The following is a 27,400-nucleotide window of genomic DNA, read 5'->3' as shown; positions in this document are numbered from 1 at the left end:
TCTTAGATTTCTCATCCTTCTATTTCAGTCTATACTCACCCTCATCACTGTCCATCAATCTGTCCGGGATGCCTCCCACATCTCATCTGGACTCTCAGATCTCAGGATCTAAATATTCTATCTCCCCTATGGCATTCCTCACACTGTATCCAGAGTGATCTTTAACAAAAAGAAATTATGTATCACTCCCTCAATTAAAACTCTTCAATGACTCTACATGCCTTCAGAATGAAGGTCAAACTCCCTATTATTAGTTTGGGTTCCCCTGAAGCAAACCTGGAGACAAGAACTTGGTATGTATAATCACTTTGTCTGGGCCATAGAAAGCATTGAGTTATTTATTACTACCTCATTAATTCTAAAATCATATTTTTCCAAAATTTAACACCTCCAAAACTAGGATACAACTCACAATGAACAGTATTTAGAATTGAAAAAAAAAAAAAAAAAAAACAACCCTCCTGTATTGTTTGTTTTTGTTCTGCTCTACTTGACTGAGGCCCCTAAATAACTGCGGCCCTTTCATTACACCCCAGTACCTGGCATAATGTCTGGGACCTAGAAGTCACAAATGAATCGGTGGAATAAATGAGATAACAAAGTCTTCCCTGGTACCATTCCTACTGCCCACCCCATAAGACTGCACATCATCTCTCTCCTCTGAATTCCCAAGGCACCTTGGTCGGACCTCTTTTCTGAGTCTATCTCAAACTATAGTGGAGTGTCTGCGTTACCCTATACCACCAAAATGAAGGCAAGGCCCCCGTCTTACTTATCTGGGAATCGCTACACACTGTTATGTACAGTGCTTTCACATAAGTGTCTCAAAGTACTTTTGTTTGAAAAAAAAAAAAAAAGTACAATATCAGCTTCACTGTGGTCTCCAGTCAGCCCAGCTGTTGAACTCAGTGAGGGCAGAGATTAGGTTTCTTCTCATCTCAATAAGCACTAAATGATGAACTTGTCCACACCAACCTTTCTTCCTCTCCAACCCAGTCTGATACACCCTCCCTCTCCAACACAAGTTCATCACGAAGCACACACACTCATATGTTTTTATAACCAATATAGCAGCAGAAGCCCTTCAAGTTTCCCAGCTATAACAGAAGGGAGGTTAAAATAGGGTCTGTGATTCACATAGGAGTTTTCTCTCTGCAGGAAAGCTGTTGCTCTAGAGCAGGTTATAAAGCTTTAAAACACACACACCACCACCACCACCACCACCAAATTAAACCAGAATCTTGGGGAAAGGGAGCCAGGCACCAGTACTTTTCAATTCTTAATATGCACTCCCCTGTAATCTGCAACACAGAATCCTGCTTTATACAAATTCAGCATAAGGGGTGACTCCCAAGTTTTGCAAAGAACTCAATAATGGAAAACCCTGAAATGGAGCACTGTGTGAGACCTTGAGAATGTTCATTTGCCATACTTCACAACTCTACCTCTAGCACAGGGGAGGTGTGGCAGCTGGGCCTCAGTGCTGCTGGGGTTGCATGAATGACATCAAGCCTGCCACAGGTCCGTAGACAAGACTCTGGGACACCTACCTTCCAGACCAGACTCTCCAGGACCAGCTAGTGACCTCAGGCAAATCTGTCCCTCTGTGGAAGTCAGTTTCCTCAACTGCAAAACAAGACTTCTCTGATGTCTTATAGCTCAAAAATTTTATAATTCTAATCTACCCTCTCAGACAAGAAAAGTCTATAATAGAAAAATGTTTTAAAAATCCTTTCATGTGTGGCAAGAATAGAATTATTTCTTAGACTGTGAGGTTTAATTCTTAGTTTTTTTTTTAAATTTTTTGACACCCAATTAACTTAATCCAGCATTGGTGCCTGTTTTGATAAACATTTTTTTTTTGTGTATTGTGTGCTTGTGTGTGTGAAATGAGTTATCCTAACTTGTATTTCATTAATCAGAAAATAATGTCTAGGTAAAGTGCCTCTAAAAAAGAAACATTCAATCTTCATCTAGTAGGGCATTAGAACAAATCTCATTTAACTCAGATCTATTTGAATTTTGCCACAGAGGCTAAACAGCTAACTGAGGTTCTGCAATTTATTCTTTTTTAAAAAGGGATAGTGACTTTAAGCAGTATCTGTTTATTAATCAATCTTCTTGTGTGAGCAAGAGGGAATTTTATGTAGGATAAATGGTAAGCTAGCATCACTAAAGAAGTCAATAATTTATTCTTGAAAGCATCTCTAAAACTCATTCTGCCTAGAATAATAATAGCTAACATATGCTTATTATGGGCCAAGCACTGTTCTAACCGAATATATTATTAACTCATTTGATCTTCAGAGCTACCTTCCCGGGAGGATAGTGTATCATCTTCCTTCTTTTACAGAAGAGGAAACTGGGTCAGGTAACTTGTCCGAGGCCACACATTCAGGACAACCAGGTCAGAGTCCATGCTCTTAACCAATGCACTGGACTGCCTTGAGAAAGTTCATAAACAATTTTTCAGGTCAGTAGAATCTGACAATTGTATGTAGGCTTTACCACAACTATTCAATTTAAGAAGCCTATACAATGCCTAGCATTATCTAGCCTAATGTTCCCTCAAACAGGTTCAAGTTTTTGTAAGGTATTCCTTGATAAAAAGGGTTATTGGGTTATTAAGTCTGGAACTGACATCACTTCATTAGGCCATGCTGGTATCTAATGACAGCTGGACATCTTGCCTGGACTTGAGACCTCCCATTCCAGTGTGATGCCCAGTCAGCACTGCTGCAGGCCCTGCTTTTACCTCCCAACATGGTTCTAGTCTTATTCTCTAGGATCAAGCCCTTCTGTTTACCAGTCCCAGCAATTGTGTTCCTGTCCTGTTATCCATATCTAAGTGCTTTGTCTGATACCCAAATTCCATCAGAGTAAGAATCTATCCTTGAAGTTCAATCAAGTGGCTGATGCTTGGGATTTGCTGCTGAATGGGCCCAATGCAACTGCTCATCTTTCCAGTCTCCTACTGTTTGCTGTGCTCACAGAATCCACACCCCCTCCCCCATTATTTGCCTGGTGGTGACTCCCTCTGGGAGTTCCCTGAGATTGATGAAACCCTGGTTACAGCAGTGCCAGTGCTTCAAAGAGCTGAATATTTAGCTGAAGAGGCAGAACTCATGGACAGGAAATAACATACAAAGTGCTAAAGGAGAGAGAACGAACAAAAGTTCAAGATAATCTGGGATAAGGAGGCAAGGTGAACTTGAGCTGGATTTAAAGGATGGCTGAGCTTAGAGCAGAAGGGGCCCAGAAGAGGTTGGAAGCAGGCAGCTGTGCAGGGACAGATTCAAGCACAGGGCTAGCATGTGTTGAAGACAGTGACAGAATTGCCTGCCTGGTTCTACACTAGTTGGGGTGGGAGAGGAGACATGGAGGGAAAGAGTGGTAGTTCTTGCAAGGCTTTGACACCCCCAGAGAAGGCAGAATAAAATTGTTAATTGCACTAGGTTTGCCACATACAAGACTAAAGTCACATATTGGCTCTGCCACTTATGTGACCTTGAAGTCACAACCTCCCTAAGACTGTTTTCTCATCTGAAAAATAGGGACAATAGTACTAGTATCTACCTCATAAGGAGCTGAGTATGAAATAATTGAGAATGCACATCAAAGCCTTAGCACACTGCCTGGTAAGAATGCAATACAACTGAACTTTTTAAAAAAGGGCTTTATCAACTTATGACACTGTGGTACAGGTTAAACAAAGCTGCCTGTGTTGTGAAGTTTGGCTGGCTTCTCAAGAAATGATGCAGACATTCTGTCTTAGGGATTGCAAAGTACTTTCATATCTATTTCTTCACTTGGTGCTCCAGAGTGCTGCCACTTGAAGCCTGAGCTTTTTTTTTTCTTTTTTTCTAATTTGTTTATTTATTTTTTTTTTTATTTTAGAGAGAGAGTGTGTGCACAAGCAGGGAAGAGGGGTAAAAGGAGAGAGGGAATCTCAAGCAGACTCCATGGCTCAACACGGAGGCCAACGCAGGGCTCAATCCCACAACCCTGGGATCCTGACCTGAGCTGCAATCAAGAGTGGGACGTCCAACTGACTGAGCCACTCAGGCGGTCCCTGGGCATTTCCTCTTCTTCTTTTTTTTTTTTTTTTAATTTTTTAAAATGTTTATTTACTGTTGAGAGACAGAGACAGAGACAGGAGTGAGTGGGGGAGACACAGAATCCGAATCAGGGTTCAGGCTCCGAGCTGTCAGCATAGAGCCTGACATGGGGCTCCAACTCACAAACCGCGAGATCAGGACCTGAGTCGAAGTAAGACACTTAGCCAACTGAGCCACCAAAGCACCCAGGGCATTTCCTCTTCTAATGTAACTTGTCACCAGGATAAGTAACTAGGAACTTTCTACAATATTTGGGAACACTTCCTAAATGGTAAATGGTTGGTGACTGTAAAAAAAAAAAATGGCATGTTCCATGGAAAATATAGAGGGCAGTCCATGCTGAATACATAAGAGTCTGGAGCCCTCCTTTTTGGCCCAGAGAGTTACAGCAATGATGCATTCTGGACCACTTGTAAGACTAGGAGCCCCAAGGCAAATCACACTATGCCCACCTTCCCAAACCTCATTCTCAAATGAAATCCAAGATAACTTTGAAGGGAAAAGAAGCCCCCAAACATCAACATGGTGTCTAACAAATAGCAAAAGGAAAAAAAAAAAAAAAAAAGAGGCAAACCAAGAAACAGACTCTGAACTATAGAGAACAAACTGATGGTTACCAGAAGGGAGATGGGTGGGGGATGGAGGAAATAGGTGATGGAGATTAGGAAGTGCACTTGTGATGAGCACTGGGTGTTGTGTGGAATTGTTGAATCACTGTATTGTACACCTGAAACAAATACTTCACTGTATGTTAACTAACTAGAATAAAAACTTTAAAAAACAGATAAATCAATATTATAAAGGATTAAAAAAAAGAAACTGTGAAGATGAGAGGGCAATCCTGTCCACTTATCTTGGGACACAGCTCCTACACTGGGCTGAATGCTCCTGAGATCATCTGCCCAATGGCTTACTGCCATCTTCCCACCATGACATGAAGGGGTGCCCCTTGGTCCCCTTGGTGACAGAAGCTCCCTATGGCCATTGTTTCCAACAACGGGAAGAAAAGGGAAATGTTTTGTTTGAAGAAGCCCTGCAGGAACTTGGAAGGCAGGTCTGTGGCCTCCTTTGGGACTCACTCAGTACCAAACCTGTAATTTCACAGATGAAAATCCCAAGGTCAGAGAGACAGAGTTTGCCCAAGTATTAGGAACCAGCTGGGCCAGGACTAGACCCAGACCACTGGACGCTCAGTCCCTGCCCTTCCCATCTTTTTTGGCAAGGGCTGGCGAGTCCTCCTTTGGAGTTCTCCTCCCCCAGTCTCCCATTCCCAATGGAAGCATGGACTCCTAACATGCAGAGACGTGGAGCTGCCGCTAGTTGTTCTGGCAGCAGGGCTGCCTCTGACAGAGCTAGCAAATAGCATGCTGAGCACATGCAGGAGATTCTTCTACAAGGAGTCTGGACAGTGTCTGGACTGCACGTGCCACTTTGAAAGTGCAATTTACCTTCGCCTGGTTTTAGCAATGGCTATCAAGACAAGTTCAATGCTGGCTTTAAAAAGGGCTTTTTTAACTACTTCCACAGCATTGTGATCATCTGACAGCCTGGTAATGAGTGTACAATGTTAACACTCCACGCTGGTAACAAGTTGTCAGCAACTCAACAGTTAAGGCAGAAGGGAAGGCAGTGAGGAAGCCACATGGACTTGGTTAGCTCACTGAATCCTCAAGGTCAAAAATCTCAAATTCTCTGGTTTCATTTTGGATTAGCCCCAGTTGGACTTCTAGAAAATTGATCCTAGTATTCCTAGGAAATGAAATTTGAGGCCTGCTAAATGTACGCTAGTTCTATTTTGAGATACCATGGGCTCAAACCTCATGGTAAGAATATCCCAGATCCAGGTTTCCCTGAGAATAAAGGTAATATTGGTAGCTTATGCTGACTTTACATAATGTGAAATAAGCAGGCTTTGTTCTATACTTAAAGTAACACCTTGGCATACCCTGGGCACCCAACTTTTCTCAGACAGTATTATTAGTTATCTATTGCTGTATTAAAAAATTACTCCAGGAGTGCCTGGGTGGCTCAGTCAGTTAAGTGTCTGACTCTTCATATCGGCTCAGGTCATGATCTCACAGTTTCATGGGTTCAAGCCCCAGGTCAGGCTCTGTGCACTAACCTTGCAGAGACTGCTTGGGACTCTGTCTCCCTCTCTTTCTGCCCCTCTCCTGCTCACGCTTTCTCTCTCTCAAAATAAATAAAAACATTTTTTTGGGAAAAAAATTACTCCAAAGACACTAGCTTAAACAAACATTTATTATCTCGGTTTCTGTGAGTTGGGAATTTGGGAGTGACTTAGCTGGGTGGTTCTGGCTCTCTCCTGAGGCTACATCAAGGGGTCAGTCAGAACTACGGGCATCTGAGTTAGATGGGTTGGGGGATCTGCTTCCAATATGGCTCCTTCACAGGGCTGCTGGCAGTTTCTCATCTCTATGTACCCTCTACAGTGCTGCCTGAATGCCCTCACACTATGGCAGCTGGCTTTCCAAGAGTGGGTGATCCCAGAAAGAGTAAGGTGGAAGCAATGCTTTTCATTACCTTCTATTAGAAGTGACACACCATCTCTTCCATATTCCACTGGAAGGGAAGCACTAAATTCAGCCCATGCTCAAAGGAAGGGGAATGACGCTCCTCCACGTAGATAGGAACATGTCACAGAGTTTGTGGATAGATTTTAAAACCACCACAAGTACCAAAGAATTATTAACCTGTTAACAACTTACCAGTGCCCACTGTACTTTCCATTATTTGCAAGTTAATATTTTTAAAACCAGCAAGATAAGTTATCTGTCAAGTATTCAGGCAGAGAATTAAAATATACGAATTTCTGGAACGGCAGGTCCACTTATGGGAAGTTTCCCAAAGATAAACTTCACATTATTAATGACAATAATAGTAAGAAAACACCACCCCAACCCCACCACTACAAAAAGCTCAAAACATTTCTTCTTAGGCAACAGAGGCTAAAATAATAACTTACAAAGGACTAAAATAATAATCACTATGCCAAATATCCTTCCTTTTCCCAAATATCTATTCATATTAATTTCTTTCCTATGCAGAATCCAGCCCACGGTAAAACACTTTTATCCCGTCCTTACTTAAGGGGTATATATGGAGTATAAAAATTGTACATGTCTTCAGCATAGGCCATAGCATCATTGTTTCCACCTAGTAAATAAAATGGTACTGAAAGGGTTTGAAAGACAAAACTTGCTTCATAGATACTTCATGAGTTGCACAACATGTGTAACTTTTTACGGTCATATCACATACTTGATGTCCAGGAGTAGCTTCCATCTCAATAAATCCTGCAGAAATTTTCTATAAAGCAACAATCTTTATTCTTAAAATATAAATATTCATATATACTGCCACTTCTGGAATTCTTCATTCCAACAATGTGGAATACTGCTAAGAACCAGGAATAATCCGAAAAGTCTCCTGACAGCCAACAGATGTCCCAGTGCCCATACATGGAAGTCCTGTTAGGCCACCAACTAAAAGCGGAGCATTGGAAGCCTAGCACAAAAACCTCAGTGAAGATGTGTTAATGGAACCAATAAAGCTCATGCGTTTTACTTCAAGGAAAGTCCTTCTCCCAGAACCTCGCTCCTCTTTCCTACCTTACACACTAGTCTTAGAAACCTTCTAATCTGAATTCTAATCTTACAGATCAGAAAGTAGACTGACTGAAGAAAGTTCACTTTTGGTGACCTAATGAAATTCACAAGTGGCAGTAAATAAAAAAAGTATTGGATAAGAGACAAACCACATCATTCTTGGGGCCAGTGTAGGAGCAAGTGATGCAGTACAACTTGAGTTTATGATAATGACTGTGGAGTTATAAAGAAATGGTTATGTTCTACAGATATTTTTCCAAAGAAGACATACAGATGGCAAACAGATACATAACAAAATGCTCAACGTATCTCATCATCAAGGAAATGCAAATCAAAAGCAAAATTAAATATCACCTGCACCAGTCAGAATGGCTAATATCAAAAAGGTAAGAAATAACAATTGTTGGCAAGGATATGAAGAAAAGGGGACCCTCATACACTGTGGGTAGGGATGCAAACTGGTGCAGCCACTGTGGAAAACAGTATGGAGTCTCCTCAGAAAAATTAAAATTAAAAATACCATATGATCCAGTAATTCCACTACTGGGCATTTACCCAAAGAAAACAAAAACATTAATTTAAAAAAATATATGCATCCCTGTTTATTTCAGTGTTATTTATAGTAGCCAAGATACATAAGCAACCCAAGTGTCCACCAATAGATGAATGGATACAGATGTGGTGTATATATACATATATATAATGGAATATTACTCGGTCATAAAAAAAGAATGAGTTCTTGCCATTTGCAACAACATGGATGGACCTAGAGGGTATTATGCTAAGTGAAATAAATCAGGTAAAGACAAATAATCTTATGATTTCGCATAAGTGGAATCTAAAAAACAAAGGAACAAACAAACAAAAGCAGAAACTGACCCATAAATACAGAGAACTAATGGTTGCCAGAGGAGGGGCGGGGGTAGATAAAATGGGGGTAGGTAAAAGGGGGATAGGAGATACAGGCTTCCTGTTATGGATGAATAAGTCATGGGGATGAAAGGTACAGCATAAGGAATATAATCAATGGTGTTATGATAGCCTTGTATGGTGGCAGATGGCTGCTGCACTTGTGGTGAGCATAGCGTAACTTGTTGAATCACTATGCTATACACCTGAAACTAATGTAACATTGTGTCAGCCACACAATTTTAAAAAGTTGTTTTTAAAAAATAAATTAAAATAAAGTTTAAATTAAAAAAATAATAAAGTATCGTTGCTTAAAAGGATGAGTTCTTAATTTGGAAAACACAACTATTCAGAAAAATGACTTGCCTGAGGGTTTCAAACAAAGTTTGACAGATACTTCAAGCAGATATTATTTTTTTCAATATATGAAATTTATTGTCAAATTGGTTTCCATACAACACCCAGTGCTCATCCCAAAAGGTGCCCTCCGCAATACCCATCACCCACTCTCCCCTCCCTCCTACCCCCATCAACCCTCAGTTTGTTCTCAGTTTTTAAGAGTCTCGTATGCTTTGGCTCTCTTCCACTCTAACCTCTTTTTATTTTTTTTCCTTCCCCTCCCCCATGGGTTTCTGTTAAGTTTCTCAGGATCCACATAAGAGTGAAAACATAGGGTATCTGTCTTTCTCTGTATGGCTTATTTCACTTAGCACAACACTCTCCAGTTCCATCCACGTTGCTACAAAGGGCCATATTTCATTCTTTCTCATTGCCACGTAGTACTCCATCGTGTATATAAACCACAATTTCTTTATCCATTCATCGGTTGATGGACATTTAGGCTCTTTCCATAATTCGGCTATTGTTGAGACTGCTGCTATAAACATTGGGGTACAAGTGCCCCTATGCATCAGTACTCCTGTATCCCTTGGGTAAATTCCTAGCAGTGCTATTGCTGGGTCACAGGGTAGGTTTATTTTTAATTTTTTGAGGAACCTCCACTCAAGCAGATATTAAAATTAACTTTACTACTGTCACTCATGCTAAACAGTAAGTGTCCTCAATTAGATGTTAATTTTTATTTTTTTAAAAAGCGGTCTCATCTTCGAGATAGCCCAGCATAGACTCCTCCCCAGCCCCACCTCACAATCCATGTATCTGCAATTGGCATGAAAGAAACAGGTAATGTGCTTGGTAAGAAACTTCAAATTTTACAGAAAAATAAAAAAATGCAAAGTACAAGTCTCCTTCCTAACTTCTGCTCACTTCCTGCACCCGACAGACATCCAAACATGACAGATACAGACACACCTAGTTTCTCAGCAATAACCACAATTTTGTATGCATTCTTCAAAAACAAGTATTAAGGCATATAAACACATGTTCTTTAGGAAACACAGTCACCACAATCACCATGGAATTTATCTGTTCCTCGGTCATCAGTCTGTACTTTTAACACATAGGAGTTTTTATTTTTGTTCTTTTCTCCCTTCAAATTCTGAAAATTAAGCTTAAAAAAACTTCCCCCAATTCTACTTCCCACATATTCTTTTCCTTTGTGTTAAAAATAAAACAGAAAGCTGAAAAGAGTATCCCAATTTCTAATATTGATAGATTTCCTACCTGAAGGTAGCAAGAATAGGAATTTCTTTTTCTCTTACAAAACTTTGGTTTGTAACTGTAACTTAAGTTTTTCAAAGGATACATTTTCCATATAATTCAATTAAAAATGTAACTGAATATCTAGGTGCAAAGTACCAAGCTGTGGACAAGGCAGACACAGCCCATACCCAGAAGAGCTTGGTGCCAGTGTGGTAGAGGGAGAGAAGACCCAGGAGGCAAACACCGTAATAACTTACCTAACGCTGAAGAGGAGGCGGCTGGGGTGGTGCCTGGTTAAATGAAAAGGACAGCAAATGGCTCTCAATTGATGGTGATGCAGACTCAGCACTTTTTTCTCTTTCTTTCTTTCTTTCTTTCTTTCTTTCTTTTTTAGTATGGTGAGTTTTGTGCCTCATCCATGTGAACTGACACAGACTTGTTTCTGCTGGGTTTATTTCAACATAAATGATAAATAAACAACCAAGTGCCACCACCTGGCATTTCACAGTGAGGATGAAGTTTTAACACACCTGCTCAGCTGTTCCACAGCACTACATCCTATCTCAAGTTGGAGGAATGAAAGTCGGTACTATTTTATTTTTATTATTTTTTTATTTTATTTTATATTATTTATTCTTATTTTATTTTAAAAAAATGTATTGGAAGTAGGCTCCATGCCCAGCAGACACTTAACTGACTCAGCTATCCAGGCGCCCCGGCACACTCTTGTTTGCTTCCCAGCCTCCTCCCTGATTCCTCATCACCACCTTCTTCACCCTATTTTAAGCCATCTGACCTTGACTACTTCCAAATGATTTTGATCACTTCTAGATGACAATGGGACAGTGGACCTGGATTAGAATAATAGTGCCAAAGGCCTTAAATGACAAAGGAAAGGCAAACAACAAACAGCACTTTTCATCACTGTGCAGCTCCTTTCTCGTGGGATCTTACCTCTGTAATTGTTTAAAACATTCTCTTCCTACCTAAGGTAGGATGGGGGTGTAAAACCCTGGGGGTCCTACCAAGACCATAAAGGTGAAAAAGAAATGATTAGAATTCAGATGCTAAAAAAAAAAAAAAAAAAAATGAGGAAAGATTCAATAAAGAGCCACACTTTTCTAAAGTATAATACTACATAATAGCTCTGGAGAGAGATATAATTCCATGCTGTCTGCACAACAAAGATGACAGCGTGACAAATAATTTTGGCTTAAGTCTCTTAGAACAGTCATTTATAAGAACTGTTTTCATTCCAAATAAGCCAGGACTCTAGCAAATCTACCAACCTGTCCTTCCTCTCATCTCCATGGCTATGGCCCTCTCATGGAAAAAAACAAAAGGTCAGAAGGAGAAAAAGGTACAAAATGTCAGCATGAGCAATATTTTTCCATCAAGTCAGGCATTTCTATATGTGAACAGATTTGTGGACTTTTCAGAGAAATACCTCCTTGCTTTTGGGCTGAATCTGCAAATAAGGCACTCAAATCACTAGGTAACAGTATCCGTATGAAAACAGAAACCACGTAAAACTGAAATGGTTACTACATGTAGATGTAACATGAGGTTATTCTAATTACTAGAAGTCTGACAGTACATCACTTACAGATTGCTTTCCCCCCTACCCCCCAGAGAGAGCATGAGCGGGGAGAGGGGCAGAGGGAGAGAGAAACAGAATCTTAAGTAGGCTCCAACACCCAGTGTGGAACCTATGTGGGGCTCAATCTCATGCCTGTGAGATCATGACCTGAGCCAAAATCAAGAGGCAGACAATTCACTGACTGAGCCACCCAGGCACCCCACTTATAGACTTCCTGCTGCAAAATGTAGTAATTTTAGATGTGAAAATTATCCATCTCTGATGAAAATTCTGGACTACATTAACACTGGATAAAATATTTATTGTGATTTTTTCTCCTGTGACATAAGATTATTTATTTTTCCCAGCTCTCCAAATGACACAGTTGCTGAACCTCTTTCAGCTGGTTGGGCCTGAAAATAATGAAAGATTAAAGACATTAGAAATAGATAAATACAGAGCTCTAAATTAAATCCCTTAATGCCATCATGTATTTTTTTAAATCCCCCACCCTCTGTAAATAAAAAATTGAAACTAAATAGAAACATGAACCCACTAAGAAAAGTGATTTATCTTAATAACATTACCTGTGAATCATGGTATTTCCATCCTATCATGTAATAGATTTGATACGTGGCAGGTACTGAACCGTTGTCATTTCCGTACATTTCTATAAAGACAAATAATATTAAAATCTGAAAAAATGAAAGTAGGAAAAGAAAATCTGCTCAATGAAAGGTCGTGTCCTTCAAAGAGAAATGGATACTGGGATACTGGGAAGACGCTGAAAATGCTTCATGTGAAAAATCCTCAACACTGAGAAGCTGACAGTTATGAACACAGTAAGGGCTGTTTGGAAAAAGGATATGGAACTACAGGATCTGTGTTCTGAAAGGAAGGACGAGAAATCTGACGAGGCCTTTACAGGAAAGGAAAAAGCCCTGGCAACTCGAAGGGGCAAACGTGGCAGGGCATGGGTTCCCCAGTGAGGCACGGGGGGAAAGGACGCTCAGCTCGCTTACCTCCATACACCGCTGCAGCCGCCAGCATCGTGTCTCGGTGCAGCAGGGCTTTTCTATTCCAAGCACAGTTACTCTCACCCATACCTAAAAATACACTACAGACAGTTTTAGACAATACCGCCAAAAGCACGAGCCACTCACAACACACATTTAACCTCTTCTCACCCAACACCATACCCATCCCCATTCTCTAAAACAGACTATAGCTAGGCTTCTTAGTGACTCTAAGGCCAAACAAAGTACTTGAAGCTTATGGATAGTAAAACCAGTGAAGAAGTCAACTCTCAGGAGGAAGGCCCCATAAGCATGCTTTACTTGCCAGCAGTGGTCTAAAAGCGGGCCAGCTGGGCAAGAGTAAGGCAACTGGCCCTCCAGGTGAGTCACCAGGAATTGGCAAGTATGTATTCAAAGATGCCACATTTTATGCCCCTTTTAGCTGCTCTTCAGAGGAGGACAGGGCACTGACTGCTACAATGGCTCACTCCTTCTAAGCCACAGATGTCTGCCTGACCATGAAACTTGGGAGAGGGCTTTGAGACTCATTAGATAGTACTAGAACTACGAGGTGTAGGAAAAACTTATGTGCATTCTTTTCAGGGTCACTTTTCTTAATGTTTCAAAATTTAGATTTCTTTCCTTCAAGTTGATAGCTAAAAGCTAGGATTAATACTCTTGCACTGTTCATTAACAATTAATGCTGTATATTTGATTTTTTTATGCACGTATTTAAACAAAATCAATTTGAAAGGCCACATTTTAAACTAGTCCACAAAATTAACACAAATTTCAAAAGTAAAAATCCTTCATGTTTATTTTCTATATATTATGCAATCACAAATCAGTTCTTACTTTTGTTTTTCTACTTTCACAAAAATAAAACAATAAAATTCCCAATATCAGTTAAAGGTTAAAAATAATAATAATCTTCCAAGTTTTCAATGGCCTTATTAAAAACAATCAACATATCAGCTGTAATAAATGAACCTTTTTCTTCTCTCCAATCCCAAAAGGTTCCTACTATTTCTTAAAGTAATGAATCTCTGATACTAAAAGCAATGTCCAGTGTCCTGTCAGTACAACAGCCCCAATTCATGAAGAAGAACATACAAACTAACAGATTAATCATCATGAAGCAAAAAGTGGATGTTACTCCGTCACAAAGCAGCTAGAAGATCTTAGACCAATTGCTTTGGGTCTTCAAGGTGGCCATAGTAGATGATCTCTAAAGGCTTCTAGGGCTAACATCATAGACCCATTACATAATCTAATTTAAAAACATTCTCACATTGTATCAGCCAGATCAAGTGACCAGAGGTAAACTGTGAGATGGACTGGGAGGGTCTATTGCTGCTGATGGCTGTGCTGCTTTCACTTCTGTTCACCTTCTCAGTGCTGTGACTTACACATTATATGTAGGCAATGCCACTGGAAATCAGGTTTATTTAATGCAAATACTTAATATACTACGACGGAGGGGCCAAGGAAGGAGAAAAATACTTAATATGCTAGAAATCCTAAAATGCCTTCTAAATAATTGGTATTACAGACACTAACATTATTATGCACAATGTTCTGATATGGAAATTCGAGAGTACTACTGCATAACATAGCAACTCTGCTTCCAGGGCAGCGCCCCCTGCCTCACGAGACAAGTAAACCACCATACCCACCTTCCTTTCTCCTAGAGGAAGCAGTTCAGTGATGCGGGGCAGAAAGTCTAGACTGTAAGATCATCATCCCAGTTCTGAGCCTTAAGGGATCTCGGGCAAAGTTACTTAACTCTAATTAAACTCAGTTTTATCATCTTCAAAATGGAATGCTAGCACTTCAATGTGTCATGGTAGACCACCTGGGAAACACTTTTAGGTGACTGACCAGCTCTGTGCTTTGGGACAACAGAAAAATCCAGGAAGCAGGTGTTTAAGACTCTCACAGTGTTTTTAAGGTTAAGTTCAACTGCTTGCATAAAAATCGAATTTTTTATGCTTTAGTAGTATTGTTTTAAAAAACACAACAAAAACTGAACTTACCTTAAAACTACTGTGAAAGCCTCCAAAACTTTTCATGCATTCATCAGCTGATACACAACTTGTTTTGTAAAATTAGGTCAACATTCTGGACTTTTTTCTGTGAATTAATAATAACAGCAGCTTAAATGAGAAATACTACAACCATCAAAAAAATGCAACAATATAAAATATCGAAAACAAATTTGAGGGTAACACCATCTTCCAGTAGGCAAAGCGGCACACCTGGAAGTAGTCACCCAAGCTCCCCACCTCCTCCCTTCATTCCTGGACCACTCTCCTTCCCATCTCAGTTGCCTCTGACCTTTTAAAGGCACAGTGGTTGAGATTTTGGGATCTGAGGCTGCTACGCTGGACTAAAACCCTGGCTCTAGCATTTACAATGTATCACCTGGGGCAAGTTATTTAATTTCTCATGTGTAACAAGAGAGATGAACCATGCTAGCTCTAGTCTTACTTTCCTCATAGAGTATGCCTTATAAACAAGGCTGGAGGGTGAGCTTTTTAAATTTTTTAATGTTTATTTATTTTTGAGAGAGAAAAAGAGAGAGAGAGAGAGAGAGAGAGAGAGAGAGAGAGTGTGAGTGGGCGAGGGGGAGAGAGAGAGGGAGACAGAGAATCTGAAGCAGTCCCCAGGCTCTGAGCTGTCAGCACAGAGCCCGACATGGGGCTCGAACTCGTGAACTGTGAGATCACAACCTGAGCCGAAGTTGGATGTTTAACCGACCGAGCCACCCAGGCGTCCCTGGAAGATGAGCTTTTTAACACACTGATCTGATGGGTCTCTCCTCTGCATGAAATTCTCCCCACACACTAACAGGCTCACCTGATAAAATCTAGAAGCCTCTGGTGGACTATTCTTCATCATTTCCCATCATCTCTCCATTCTACATATTCAAGCAAAACAGATTTACTGTGGAGTTTCTTAATTAGGAAAGTGAAGGAAGTGTGTTTTCCTCTTGCATCTCCATTTTACACAGACCATTTCCATGGCCTGGAAGGCGATGCCCCAAATGCCCAAACCTGCAACCACCCATCCATTCTCCTGGCAAACTCATTTTAGCTTAGGTCCTGTCTCTTCTACAAAAGTACCCCTGACTCCCTAAGCAGATTTAGGGATTCCATTTTTCCATACTTTAAAACACGATGATCTCATTTTATAGTTAAATGCCTAGGTCTGTCTCTCTATCTGTGTGTCTACCAGAGCACAGGCTCCCCGAGATAAGGAACTATGTATTTTCATCACTGACTCAATAGCTGGCACATGGTAGATGTTTAGTAAATGGTAAGTGAATGAATATAATATCAACCAGTTAACGTTCATATCTACTTTGTTAAATATCACTTTTACAAGTTATCTTTGGATAATACTTCTTAATCCTAAGGATAAGAGACTCAAAGATTAAAATATACGATTTATGTACAAGACTGTACAGCAAAAATTAAAGCAGCACTGGCAAAAGCCTCTTAAGGTAAATATTAGGCAAGAGGTCCTCAAAATATATGACCTATTTAAAACTCTGGGGGGAAGCAGTGACTATCAACTGGGTAGCAGCATCGGGCAACCTTCTGAGAGGGCTGGAAATGTTCTAGTCCTTGTCTGGATAGTGAATAAAAATATGAGTAACTATACAGTTGAGATGAGAGCATTTTACTATGCTAGATTTAATGGAAAAAAAATGCACGCAAATCAAGTAGGCAGTATTGGACTTTGGATTCCAGATCCCGTGTGACCACAGACAAGATACTTAACTCCACAATGTCTCCATTTGCCAATCTGTAAAATTAGGATATCAGAAAACCTCACAGAACCACACCCAGCACAGAGTAACTTCTGTATTTTTAAATCAGTGGGCAGTAACCTTTTCCAACTGATACATCTAATTTCTAGTCTCTCTTGCTTCTCTCTTAAAATGAATCGTGAGCACAGTATTTATTATATAGCAGAATAAAAGTAAATGCTGCATTTGAGAAATATTTTTATAATTAGAGTCTGAATGATACATCATCAGCCCACCACCAACACTCAAGCCTTTGAGATGAAGGAGCCCCATGATTACATCATGGGGAGCCAAGTGCTTGGGGCAGTGCTTGGGAGGGGATGTGTGATTTATACTGGTCCCCTGTCATCTTAGGCATGCATGCTATAGGCTACCAATCCCTGTATTAAATTATAATGAATGAAGAGTGACTCTAATAGTAAGTTTTCGGCTACATATCTTTCCCCTTGTAAAGCCATCAGAAGTCCCATTCCCAGAGGAGGCTAGATGATGGGTAAAATGAACTGTGTTACAAATGGGTAGACAAAAGCAGTAGTAGAGTCAGGTAAGAGAGTGCCAGAGCAAGAGTCTGGCATCTAATTCTGCCACTAACAGACAAGTGTCCCCTTGGGACTAATATTCCTCACTTATAATCTAGGGATACACTAGTTAGCAGAGCACTACTGAGAACTGCAACAACATGTCAGAACAACTATAAATCTGTAAACAATTGCAAGCTACTTATCCTTACAATTCTCCTGCTTAAATCATCTTCTCATTTTTCAGGATCGGATTAAAGTGCCTGTAAGTAAGCAGAGTTCTGGTTTCAAAGATTAAAAGTTTTTAATTGCTTCAGCTTCTCTCATTCATCAAAACTGCCTATGCCAATTGTGTAATAAAAAGCCAAAGCTCACAATTTCTTAGGCAAGTTGAAGCTTTCCTTGGAGAAAAGCAGTTCTCCAGAAGCACCCTCAGTGGCAGATATGTATGTCTACCTACCTTATCTATTTTGGGATGCAGAGATAGGGTTTGTATCCTTGTTGCTCCTCAAAGCCTCCTTCAGGCCATTACCCCTCTAACTTGTTAAAAACCGTTGCCCTGCTGAGACCCGCACTATTTAGCCATCCCTCTTTCCCACTGTTGCTTGCTGTCAGACGTCAGACTCCCAGTCCTTCTCCTCAATAATCTGAGGGTTTGGCACCTGGTTCAGCTCCTGTCTGTACCCCAAATCCTGCCATGACCCTGGGTGACTTCATTGTTAATAATCACCAGTACCATGGTCTTTAAGGTATTTTAGTCCACTCTCCCACTAATGGTTCTCCATTACTCTGCCTCTGCCATCACATCTGTAACACGTCCAGACATGTCCCTCTTCTGTAGTCACTGTACATTAGGTTCCTGAAGGATCAGCATCTGGCTGTGTTCTCTTCTCACTTCATGGCCTCATCCCAGGCAAGTGCTTCAAATACCACCAATTCACAAATGACTCATATTTTAACCAGGCAATTGCCTCCTCTAAACCACATATCCACGCACCAACCACCTACTTGACATCTCCTCTTAGATATTTCATAAGCACTTCAAACCCAAAATAGTCACGTGTGAACTTAAGAGGTGTCCCTGCCCATACTTGGTCTTCTAGTGTTTCCTCTATCAAGGAAGGGGCACCATCTCTCTGGTTATGTGAGCCAGAAACTCAGCAGTTGTGTTTGAAATAGCTCTCTCCACTCACCCACATGTAATCCATCAGCAAGGACTGTCAAATTTACCTCCTAATTATCTCTAGAATCCATTTACTTCTCTCAATCTCCACTGCTACCACCTTAGTCCAAATCACCATCATTTCTATTTTTTTAAATATTTATTTTGAGGGGGGGGGGGAGAGAGAGAGAGAGCACATGTGAGCAGGGGGAGGGGCAGAGAGGAGAGAGACAATCCCAAGCAGACTCCATGCTATCATCTCACAAACCGTGAGATCATAAACTGAGCCAAAATCAAGAGTCAGATGCATAACTCACTGGGCCACCCAGGCCGTCCACCATCATTTCTTAATAATCTTTATAGCAATGAGTCTCTCTCAACCAGTTTATCTGCCAGTCCATTTTCTTTCAAAATGCAAATCTGGTATCATGACTTCCCTTTACCTCCCTTCCATTAAAATGCCTCAAGGGGTGCCTGGGTGGCTTAGTCGGTTAAGCATCCGACTCTTGATCTCGGCTCAGCTCATGATCTCAGGGTTCGTGAGTTCAAGCCCCACGTCAGATTCTGTGCTGACAGCACAGAGTCTGCTTGGGATTCTGTCTCTCCTTGTCTCTGCCCCTCCCCTGCTGTGCTGTCTCTCTCAAAATAAACAAATAAACAAAAAAAATTTTTTTTAAATGCCTCAAGGGGCATTTTAAGATAAAGACAAATCATCTCAACAGGGACTGTAAGGCCCCCATTTACTCACCAATTTCATTATTTAATTCTCTTTTCATTCCCTGTACTCTAGCCAAATACCCTTTCAGTACTTGCCATGCTCTTTCTTGCCCCAGAGTCTTTGTACATGCTGTTCTCCAGCCTGTGACACACTGCCGTGCCCCTCTCCACCTAGTTAACTCATCTTCATTTTCTAGAGCACAATCACCACTTCCTCAGACAAGACTTCATTGACTCTCTCAGACAAGGACTTACCCTTTTGACAAATCCCACTCGTACACTAACCCAAATACCCGCTTTCTTGTGCCTGGATCCAGGCTGCCAACTGTTGCTGCAGAAAATCACCGATATGCTCTACCAGCCTCAGGTGTATGCTTCAAGAAAGTCCCACCATCATTTTATAGGGAGTCATAGCACTCTGCACCCCAATTTGTGGCTCTTACCAGGATTCTAATTTAACATTTATCTTCATGGCAGTTGTGTGATATCTGCCTCACCCATTTTATTTTATAAGCTCCATGAAGATAGTCTGCTTTCTCCTCACCAACCTATCCCTAGTGGTTAGCCCCTGTGCCCGTCAAGAGTCTCTTCTCAAAATATGACTCTCAAATGGAATCTAAACATTCTTTAAAGTGCCTTACCTTGTAAATCTTCCATCAATTCAAACATCCCAGGATAGTTAACTTGAATTTCATCAGTATCCTATTTAAAAAGAAAAAGGAATATTCATTTGACATATATCACTAAACCCAGATTTAAAAACAGGTCATAGAAATTACCCAGAACAATGTTTCATGGTAAACAGAAACTTTTTTTTACAATATTCTTCACAGATGTCATCTGGTTTATGCTTGTTTTATCAAAAGGTCAAATTACAGAATAATCCGTCACTATTCTAAGAGAAATTTTCCTAACACTCCATCAACTGGTTCCAGGTCTCTCCCTGGGAACAACACAAAAAAAGTCTGTTTTGTATCTGCAAACCATCGCCCTCTTCAAGTTTCTGAAAACTCTTCCAGGACATTGTAATTTTTTAGGGGGAGGGGTTAGTCTGTCCTCTAGACAAAATTTATAGATTTATAGATCTTTACACATCCTTACTGCATTGCTCTATACGTAGTCAATATCAATCTCCTAAAATGTGGCACCAGAATCAAGCCAAATAGGGTCATCTCTCAAGATGTCTTCAATCTACCTCTAGCAATGCAGTCATACTGCAATGGCTCACTTGAATGTCAGGCACACCACTGACACAAAGTTTATTTCTCAAATGGACTTCTGGGACATTACGTCCCATTCTTTCTGAAGCTTGATACACAAGTTTACTACTGACTGGTACAGTGGCAGAGAGTACTGATGTTCCCCAAATGTCCGGTGCTCCTTGATACTTCCCAGACCCGGAAAGACATTTTTTTTCTGGTCAAAGAAGACAGCAAGGTAATAGAGAACTAATGATCCTTTTCCAAGCCATCCCTTTTGCTGTGGTAACCTCAGAAGATGCAAGAGCCAGATGGCACAACCATGGGATAGAGATGGGCTGCCCAATCAGCACAGGGCTGTAATGTGATAAAAATCTGTGTAAGCATGAAGGTATAGGAGTTTGTCTATATTGGGAATTAGCCCCCAAATACAGGACTCATACTTTTTTTTTTTTTAACTTTAGTATCATAACGCAGCATATATCTCAAACTTCAACTTATTTGCACTAATCACTTTGGAGTGTCATTTTTTGTGGTTTGTCATTCTATTTAATGTGTTAATTATTCCTGCCGATTTTGGACTTTAACATTACACAGAATTAAGTACACAGCCCAAAAGAACACTTATCAAAAACATCCACTCTAATTCCTACAGAAATGCAAAACAAAAGAAGATTTTTTTAACCTCAGAAATAGAAAACAAAGTACAAGCAAGAGTTCACATATACTGTTGATGGGGCATATAAATTGATGTTACTTTTAGAGAATCATTTGACCCTATCTGTCAAAATTTCAATGTACAGATCTCTGACCCAGCAATTCCATTGCCAGAAATTAACCTGGAGATATGCCAAGATTATGTGAAAGGATATTCACTGCAGCATTGTTTGAAATAGCAACAAAACAAAACAGAAAACTAACTGGAAACAATCTAAATGTCTATTAATAGAGAATTGGCTATATAAATTGTATCTATTTAATGAAATACTATACAGCTGGTAAAAAAAAGCAGTAGATATGGTGGGTGGATACGTGTAGGGGGAGATCTCATAAGATACACTATTGACTAAAAAACCTCAAAGAGTGCTTATAGGAAAAAAGCAACAGAGTGTATATATATATTTTTTAATGTTTATTTATTTTTGAGAAAGAAAGGGTGAGTAGGGGAGAGGCAGAGAGAGAGACGGAGACACAGAATCTGAAGCACACTCCAGGCTCTGAGCTGTTAGCACAGAGCCCGACGCAGGGCTTGAACTCAAAAACCGTGAGATCATGACCTGAGCTAAAGCCGGACACTTAACCAAATGAGCCACCCAGGTGCCCCAACAGAGTGTACATATGGTTGCAATATGTAGGTTTAAATGACATAATTGTATTGTGGCCTATGATGAAAAATTGTTCTGAAAGTGTATACAAGACAACAAAGATCATCTTTGGGGTGAGTGACCAAGTATCTGAAGTCAGGAAAAGGAGACTTCTTTCCACTTTAGACCTGCTGTGTTTATCTCATTCTCTTTATCTATACATTTTTTTACTTCCTTTTTCTTGCTAACATATGCATGATCATGTTGTATGTGCACTTTTTAATAACACCATCTCTGGGTAGTCAATTTCTTCTCTATATTTTTCTACATTGAGAAACTATTTTATGAGATCATAAGATTAAAAAAAAAATTCCTTCCAGCCTGATACCTAGCCATTAAGCAATATCGTTTGAAAACAATCTTTCAATGAAACTAAAAGCATTATCTCCATCTCAATCAAAAGAATACAATAGCTTTGTCAAAGTCCTTATTCAAATTAAGATGGACCATATCTGTAGTTTTCTCCCAATATATTATTATAATATATTAAACTGGCAACTCTAAAAGGAAATGAGCCTCATTCAGAATGTCAACTAACTCTGAAAATAATTCACTAAGAAAGTCATATAAAGGTAAACAGGCAATATTGATTTAACTTGAAAATAAAAATCCATCACAGTGTAAAAACAATATACCTAATGTTGTATGCAATATAAAACTGTGTAGCTGATTGTATATAAGAGTTTTGGGGGATGGGATTTTTAGAAAATGAATTATGATATAATGTTAATACAGCACATTAGAGACAGTGTATGTTTCTCAAGGAACAAATTTGGATAGATTTATTATTAAATCAGCAACTCTCTTAATTTTATAAACCATAAAGAAGATTCCACACCAGTATTTTTGTATTATCTTAGTGTTTGAGTTATTCAGCTCATTTTTCAGAGAAGAATATAGAGGGTATTTCCGTAATAGATTTCCCAATTAACAGAAGTGTAGGATTTTAAATGCTTTAATGTTAAACATTTCTGGTAGAAATCTTTCTAAAATACACAATCCACTTTACAACCATACAAAACCACAAGGCAGCACACTTTCGGGGGCCCACAAAGTCAGAATTATTCTTAAAATAATACTAAGATGCTATTTGGCTTTTTCACCTCTCAGCCTCTCACGAGTACAACAGATTCTTCGTTAAGTTACATGATATGTGATATTCTAATAGACAGTCTCATGACTGCAGAAGCAGACATGAGAATCCAGTGCTCTTTTATCATGCCATTCGTTAAAGAAATTTGTAAAAATGAAAAGCAATGATATTCTTCTAATTTATTTTCTTTGGGAAAATAGTTTCTTTCTCCCCCAACACAACACAAATTATTTATAACATATAATAGGCAGACTATTGTTAGTTTTAAACATATTATTAAATACCAAAATTCAGTTTCCATTTCTAATATGGTTAATATTGATAGATATAACCCACATAACAAAAACTCTCTAAGGTCCTCAATAATTTTAAGTGTGTAGCGAGGTCCTAGGACCAAAATTTTGAAAACTGTTACTCTCAGGAGAGAGCTAAGATTTGGGAGATTAAGGACAAATGACAGACTATCACTTTATCGTACAGTTTAATGTTTAAAATGTATGTATTACTACTTATATAATTAAAAAATATACAGTGATCCCTCTATGTACAATTGCCAGTGTTTGCTTTAATTACAAAGCAGAACCCTCACATGAGGCAGAGCTATCCCATTTCCAGCTGCCAACATCTCAGAATGCAGTATCTTCTGACTCAGGCCTGTACAGCTGTGAAATCCTGAAAGTTGCTGTCATTTCCTAATGTACTGTCTGTTCCCTTCCCTTGAAGCGCCTTTCCAACTTCAGAGACCCTACTGGTCTAATGCCCCATGTTTTCTACCAAAAAAGGAAGGACAGGGCAATCTATTTTTGGTTGATTTTATGAAAAATACTCAGATTAAATCTCCTTAAACAGTTATTTCAATCTTAAATCTATCATCAATGAGAAATCTTTGTCAAGAAATTCCTATTTCTTCCAGGAAAGAGATGTGTCTAGACCTGAGCAGTTAGGAAAATCATAACAAGTCTACTCAACCGATATCTGGAGGCAGCAATGACATCCTTTAGAATGACTCTGCTAATGAAAGGAGCTGGAAGGGGGCAACCACTGTCTTTCCACATGACTCCTAGTTGGAAGCCTAGGATGGCAAAGTGCAAGGAGTATGGGTGGGGGAGAGAGGAAGGCAGGAGCAAATATTTACTTAGCATCTACTATGGTCAAGGCACTTCACACCCTTTATCTTAATACTAACATCCAACCTCAGGTGAGAAACATTTGAATTTTTAAAAACATAATGAATGTTCAGAGACGTGAAGTAACCCCTACCCCTACCCCACCCCCTGATTCCCCTACCTAGTAATGGGGCAAAGTAAGGAACCAAATTATAACTGTCAGACACCAATGCCCTGTAGCATCACTGGACTGTGCTGATTCCATATTTCTTCTAACAGCCTACAGGTCCTCTTTCCAGATCTCTCCAGCCCTAATGGAGTACAGCCCCCTTTCCTACATTCTCTACCCTGGATCATGAATAAACATACCTTCATTTCTGCCTTGTGTGGCACTATTTCAGTTGAGGGCTAGTGGGAGATGCAACACTGTAAGTGCTCCTGTACCTCCCCTTTTCCCAATCACCTAAAGTGTTTCCTCATATTACACGTTACTCTAGATCTGAAGATTCTAATGCACTGGAATAACAGGTCTTAGAAAATAACCTCCTTGTTAACTGAGGTTCGGGTTCTTTTGAGCTATTTTATTTATTCAGGTAACAAGTACTAAAAATTTTATGTTTGTACCTGTGTCAGTCAAGATATGTTTATATAAACTAAATTTAAAAAGAGAAAAAAATGCCAAAACCTTTCCATAATACCATCAATACCTATAATTTTCTATCTTTAAGATGAGAAGTTCTTTCTGAACTGTGTGATTAATGGGTTAATGAGAATTAATCAACTCTCTTGATAGTTACCACAGTCAGTGTATTAAAGCCAGCTCTCCCAAGCAGATGTCCTAGGTCATTGACAGCAGTGAAAGGAGAAACATGTGGAGAAAATCCTCCTTCCCTTTCTGTTTCTGCTAACTGTAACGAACACCGAAGTTCATAGAGTGTGTCACCTCCAAACATTGCACCAATAAACACTCCATCTGGTTTTAAAACATAATGAATCTGTAATAAACACAAGACAACAAAACTACTCAAAATTTTATATAAAAAATTATTAAAAGGATAAAAATACGTTAAGAGAATACGTGGTGTGTGAATCAATATTTTTACGATTACCATTCTTATTTTGTCAAATAATCAGAAAAGTTAATAAATAATATCTAAGGCATCCAGGTCAGAGAAGCACTGTAGTATAATATTACTGTAAAGATAGACAATAATTTATTGGTAGTATTAATACCTATTGATATTAATAATTAGTTGATAGCATTAATACCTACAAAATATGTTCTATGTTTTCAACTTTTCTAAGACATATATTACTTTTGTAACTATTTTAAGTTTATTTACTTATTTTCAGAGAGAGAGCGCACGTGAGTGAGCACACATGTGGGAGAGGAACAGAAAGAGAAGGGGAGAATCCTAAGCAGGCTCAGTGCTGTCAGTACAGAGCCTGACTCAGGGTCGGTTCCACAAACTGTGAGATCATGACCTGAGACGAAATCAAGAGTTGGATACTTAACCGACTGAACCACTCAGGCACCCCACAGTTACTTTTATAATCAGAAAAATACTGAAAGAAAAAAAGTTTAAAGTGCAATAGATTGCAAAAATCACAAACCTCTATCTGTGCCCTTTAAATGTCACTTTGTAACAACTCCCATCAAAAGACAAAGTCTATTTCCCCTCTCCCTGAATCTGGGACAGCCTCATGACTTGCTGTGGCCAAAAGAATGCAGTGCAACTGACAGTGTGCCAGTGTCACACCAAGGTCTGAGATGGCCTTACAGGATTCCCTGTGCTGCCACCATGTCATAAACAATCCTGAATGAGCTAGCCTGGTAAGGGATAAGAGACAGGAGGAGCAGATCTCAGTCAGGCATTCCAGCTATGGCCATTCTTGACCAGCCAGCTTCAGGACAATCTAGCAGCTGATCACAGACACATGGGTAAGCCTGGCCAGACCCAGAAGTATTTCCTAACTAAGGCCAACCCAAATTCCCAGCCCACCAGATCATGAACTAAGTAAACTGTTGTTTTAAACCACTAAGTTGGAATAGCCTATTATGCAAAAAAGCTAATTTAAACAGAAAGTTTTATGATTCACAACATTAACCTAGTCAAATATTAGTTTCCTGTAATGAGAAGTAACTAACTCATTTTCCAGCTTTGAAACAAAAACAACTTTTAATTGATAACTTAAGCAAAACAGTGGTTGGAATGGATTCCAGAACCACAAACGTTTACTCACTGACTCTTAGAATTACCATCCATAAATAGATTTGACTCTATTCTCAACAATGAGGAACATTACAGGAAAGGGTTGATTCTGAAGTAAACCCAAAAATCACAGTAGGCTCTGCTAATCAAAGTACCCATCTTAAATTTATATTTAATATGTCATGAAACAATTACAAAACAGTATACAAGTAAACCAACTGTAAAATCTTTGCTTTCTTACCCTCTGCCCCTTTGGTGTTGCTTCCTTCTCTTGTCGCCTAGCAAGTATCAAAGATTCCCTCCTCAGCTCCCTGCAGCTTCTCTCTACTTCAGAGGGCTTATCAATTCCCATGGATTTCACAAGGATGACTTCCCAATCACTATCTTTAGACTGGACATCTTCCCAGAAATGTGCTAAACTCATTTTCATCTGCCTGTGCCATGGACATGTGTCTCTTGGCACTCACCCTCCCAACACAACCAACAAATACATAACACTTATTCTCAAACCCACTCCCCTCTCCAACTGCCTATTTCTGTCAATTACTATTTTCCATTCTCTTTAGCTGATCATTACCAATCCTTCCCCTACTTTTACTAATCATTTTCCCAGGCATCCAGATTCAAAACTTTAAGGTTGGATCTTCAGATACAACCAGCCAAATAGTTGACTCCTCCTTTACAGGAGTCCCAAATAGTCTCTATTCGTGTTAATTCCTGCTACTGCCACCTAGCTTTAGTTTCTCTCATGCCTGGATGACAGAAGAAGCCTCTTTAATTGAACCAACTTCTGGCATCAGTTTTCCAACTAGCAAAATGAAAACATCTTACAGAGTTATTTATTTAACACATATAAAACAAGGCAGTGATCGGCAAACAGTATGTGCTTACGATATGGAAGTTATCCTGCCCATAAGCCTTTTAATTATGTTACTTTCCTCTTCAAAATTCTCCAGTGGCTCTGAACTGCATAAGGAATGAACTCTAAATTCCTTAATCTGTTACCCAAGTCTTCCTAAATTTGGTCCCAACATACCTCATTTCCCAGTACTAAACTAATCTCCAAAAAGGCTCCCTCTCTGTCCTTTCATCCTCATGAGGCTGTTCTACCTCCCCCCATCCTGTGATTCTGCCTTCCCACCCCAAATCTGACCTATGCTCCAAGGCCCTGCTCAAGTAATTCCCTCTTCCTGAAACTTTCCTCGGCTACTCCATGGCCCAGTGATTTCCCTCCTCTGAACACAATGCTCTTTACTCACCAGTTCACTGATAAATGCCAAGCAACAAATGTACCTCACACTCTCTAAGTGTAAGGTGTAGGGAAGATATAAATACAAACAAATAGGTTCCTACCCACAGAAAAA

General features: G+C 39.6%; 1 protein-coding gene across 11 annotated transcripts in view; it reads right to left on the bottom strand.

Annotated features, from left to right (window-relative positions):
- Positions 1 to 12,135: 12,135 nt before the first annotated feature.
- NDUFAF5 (NADH:ubiquinone oxidoreductase complex assembly factor 5) overlaps positions 12,136 to 27,400 on the bottom strand; it is a 64,500-nt gene continuing 49,235 nt past the window's right edge. For 2 of the 11 annotated variants that reach the window (XM_047852440.1, XM_047852439.1), the window contains exons 7-11: positions 24,621 to 24,818; positions 19,703 to 19,763; positions 12,857 to 12,940; positions 12,422 to 12,504; positions 12,136 to 12,247 (exon numbers count right to left, since the gene is read on the bottom strand). In XM_047852440.1, coding sequence (XP_047708396.1) covers positions 12,155 to 12,247; positions 12,422 to 12,504; positions 12,857 to 12,940; positions 19,703 to 19,763; positions 24,621 to 24,818 — 519 coding nt within the window. In that variant the 3' untranslated portion in view covers positions 12,136 to 12,154. Of the gene's footprint in view, positions 12,248 to 12,421; positions 12,505 to 12,856; positions 12,952 to 14,886; positions 14,984 to 15,709; positions 17,446 to 19,702; positions 19,764 to 24,620; positions 24,819 to 27,400 lie in introns of those variants that run through there. The other 9 variants (XR_007150840.1, XM_047852446.1, XR_007150839.1 and 6 more) reach the window with 9 other exon arrangements.

Source organism: Prionailurus viverrinus, chromosome A3, assembly GCF_022837055.1.
Source record: "Prionailurus viverrinus isolate Anna chromosome A3, UM_Priviv_1.0, whole genome shotgun sequence".
Classification (NCBI taxonomy): Eukaryota; Metazoa; Chordata; class Mammalia; order Carnivora; family Felidae; genus Prionailurus; species Prionailurus viverrinus.
The sequence above is the reverse complement of the archived record's forward strand: the minus strand, read 5'-3'. Positions and strand labels throughout refer to the sequence as shown.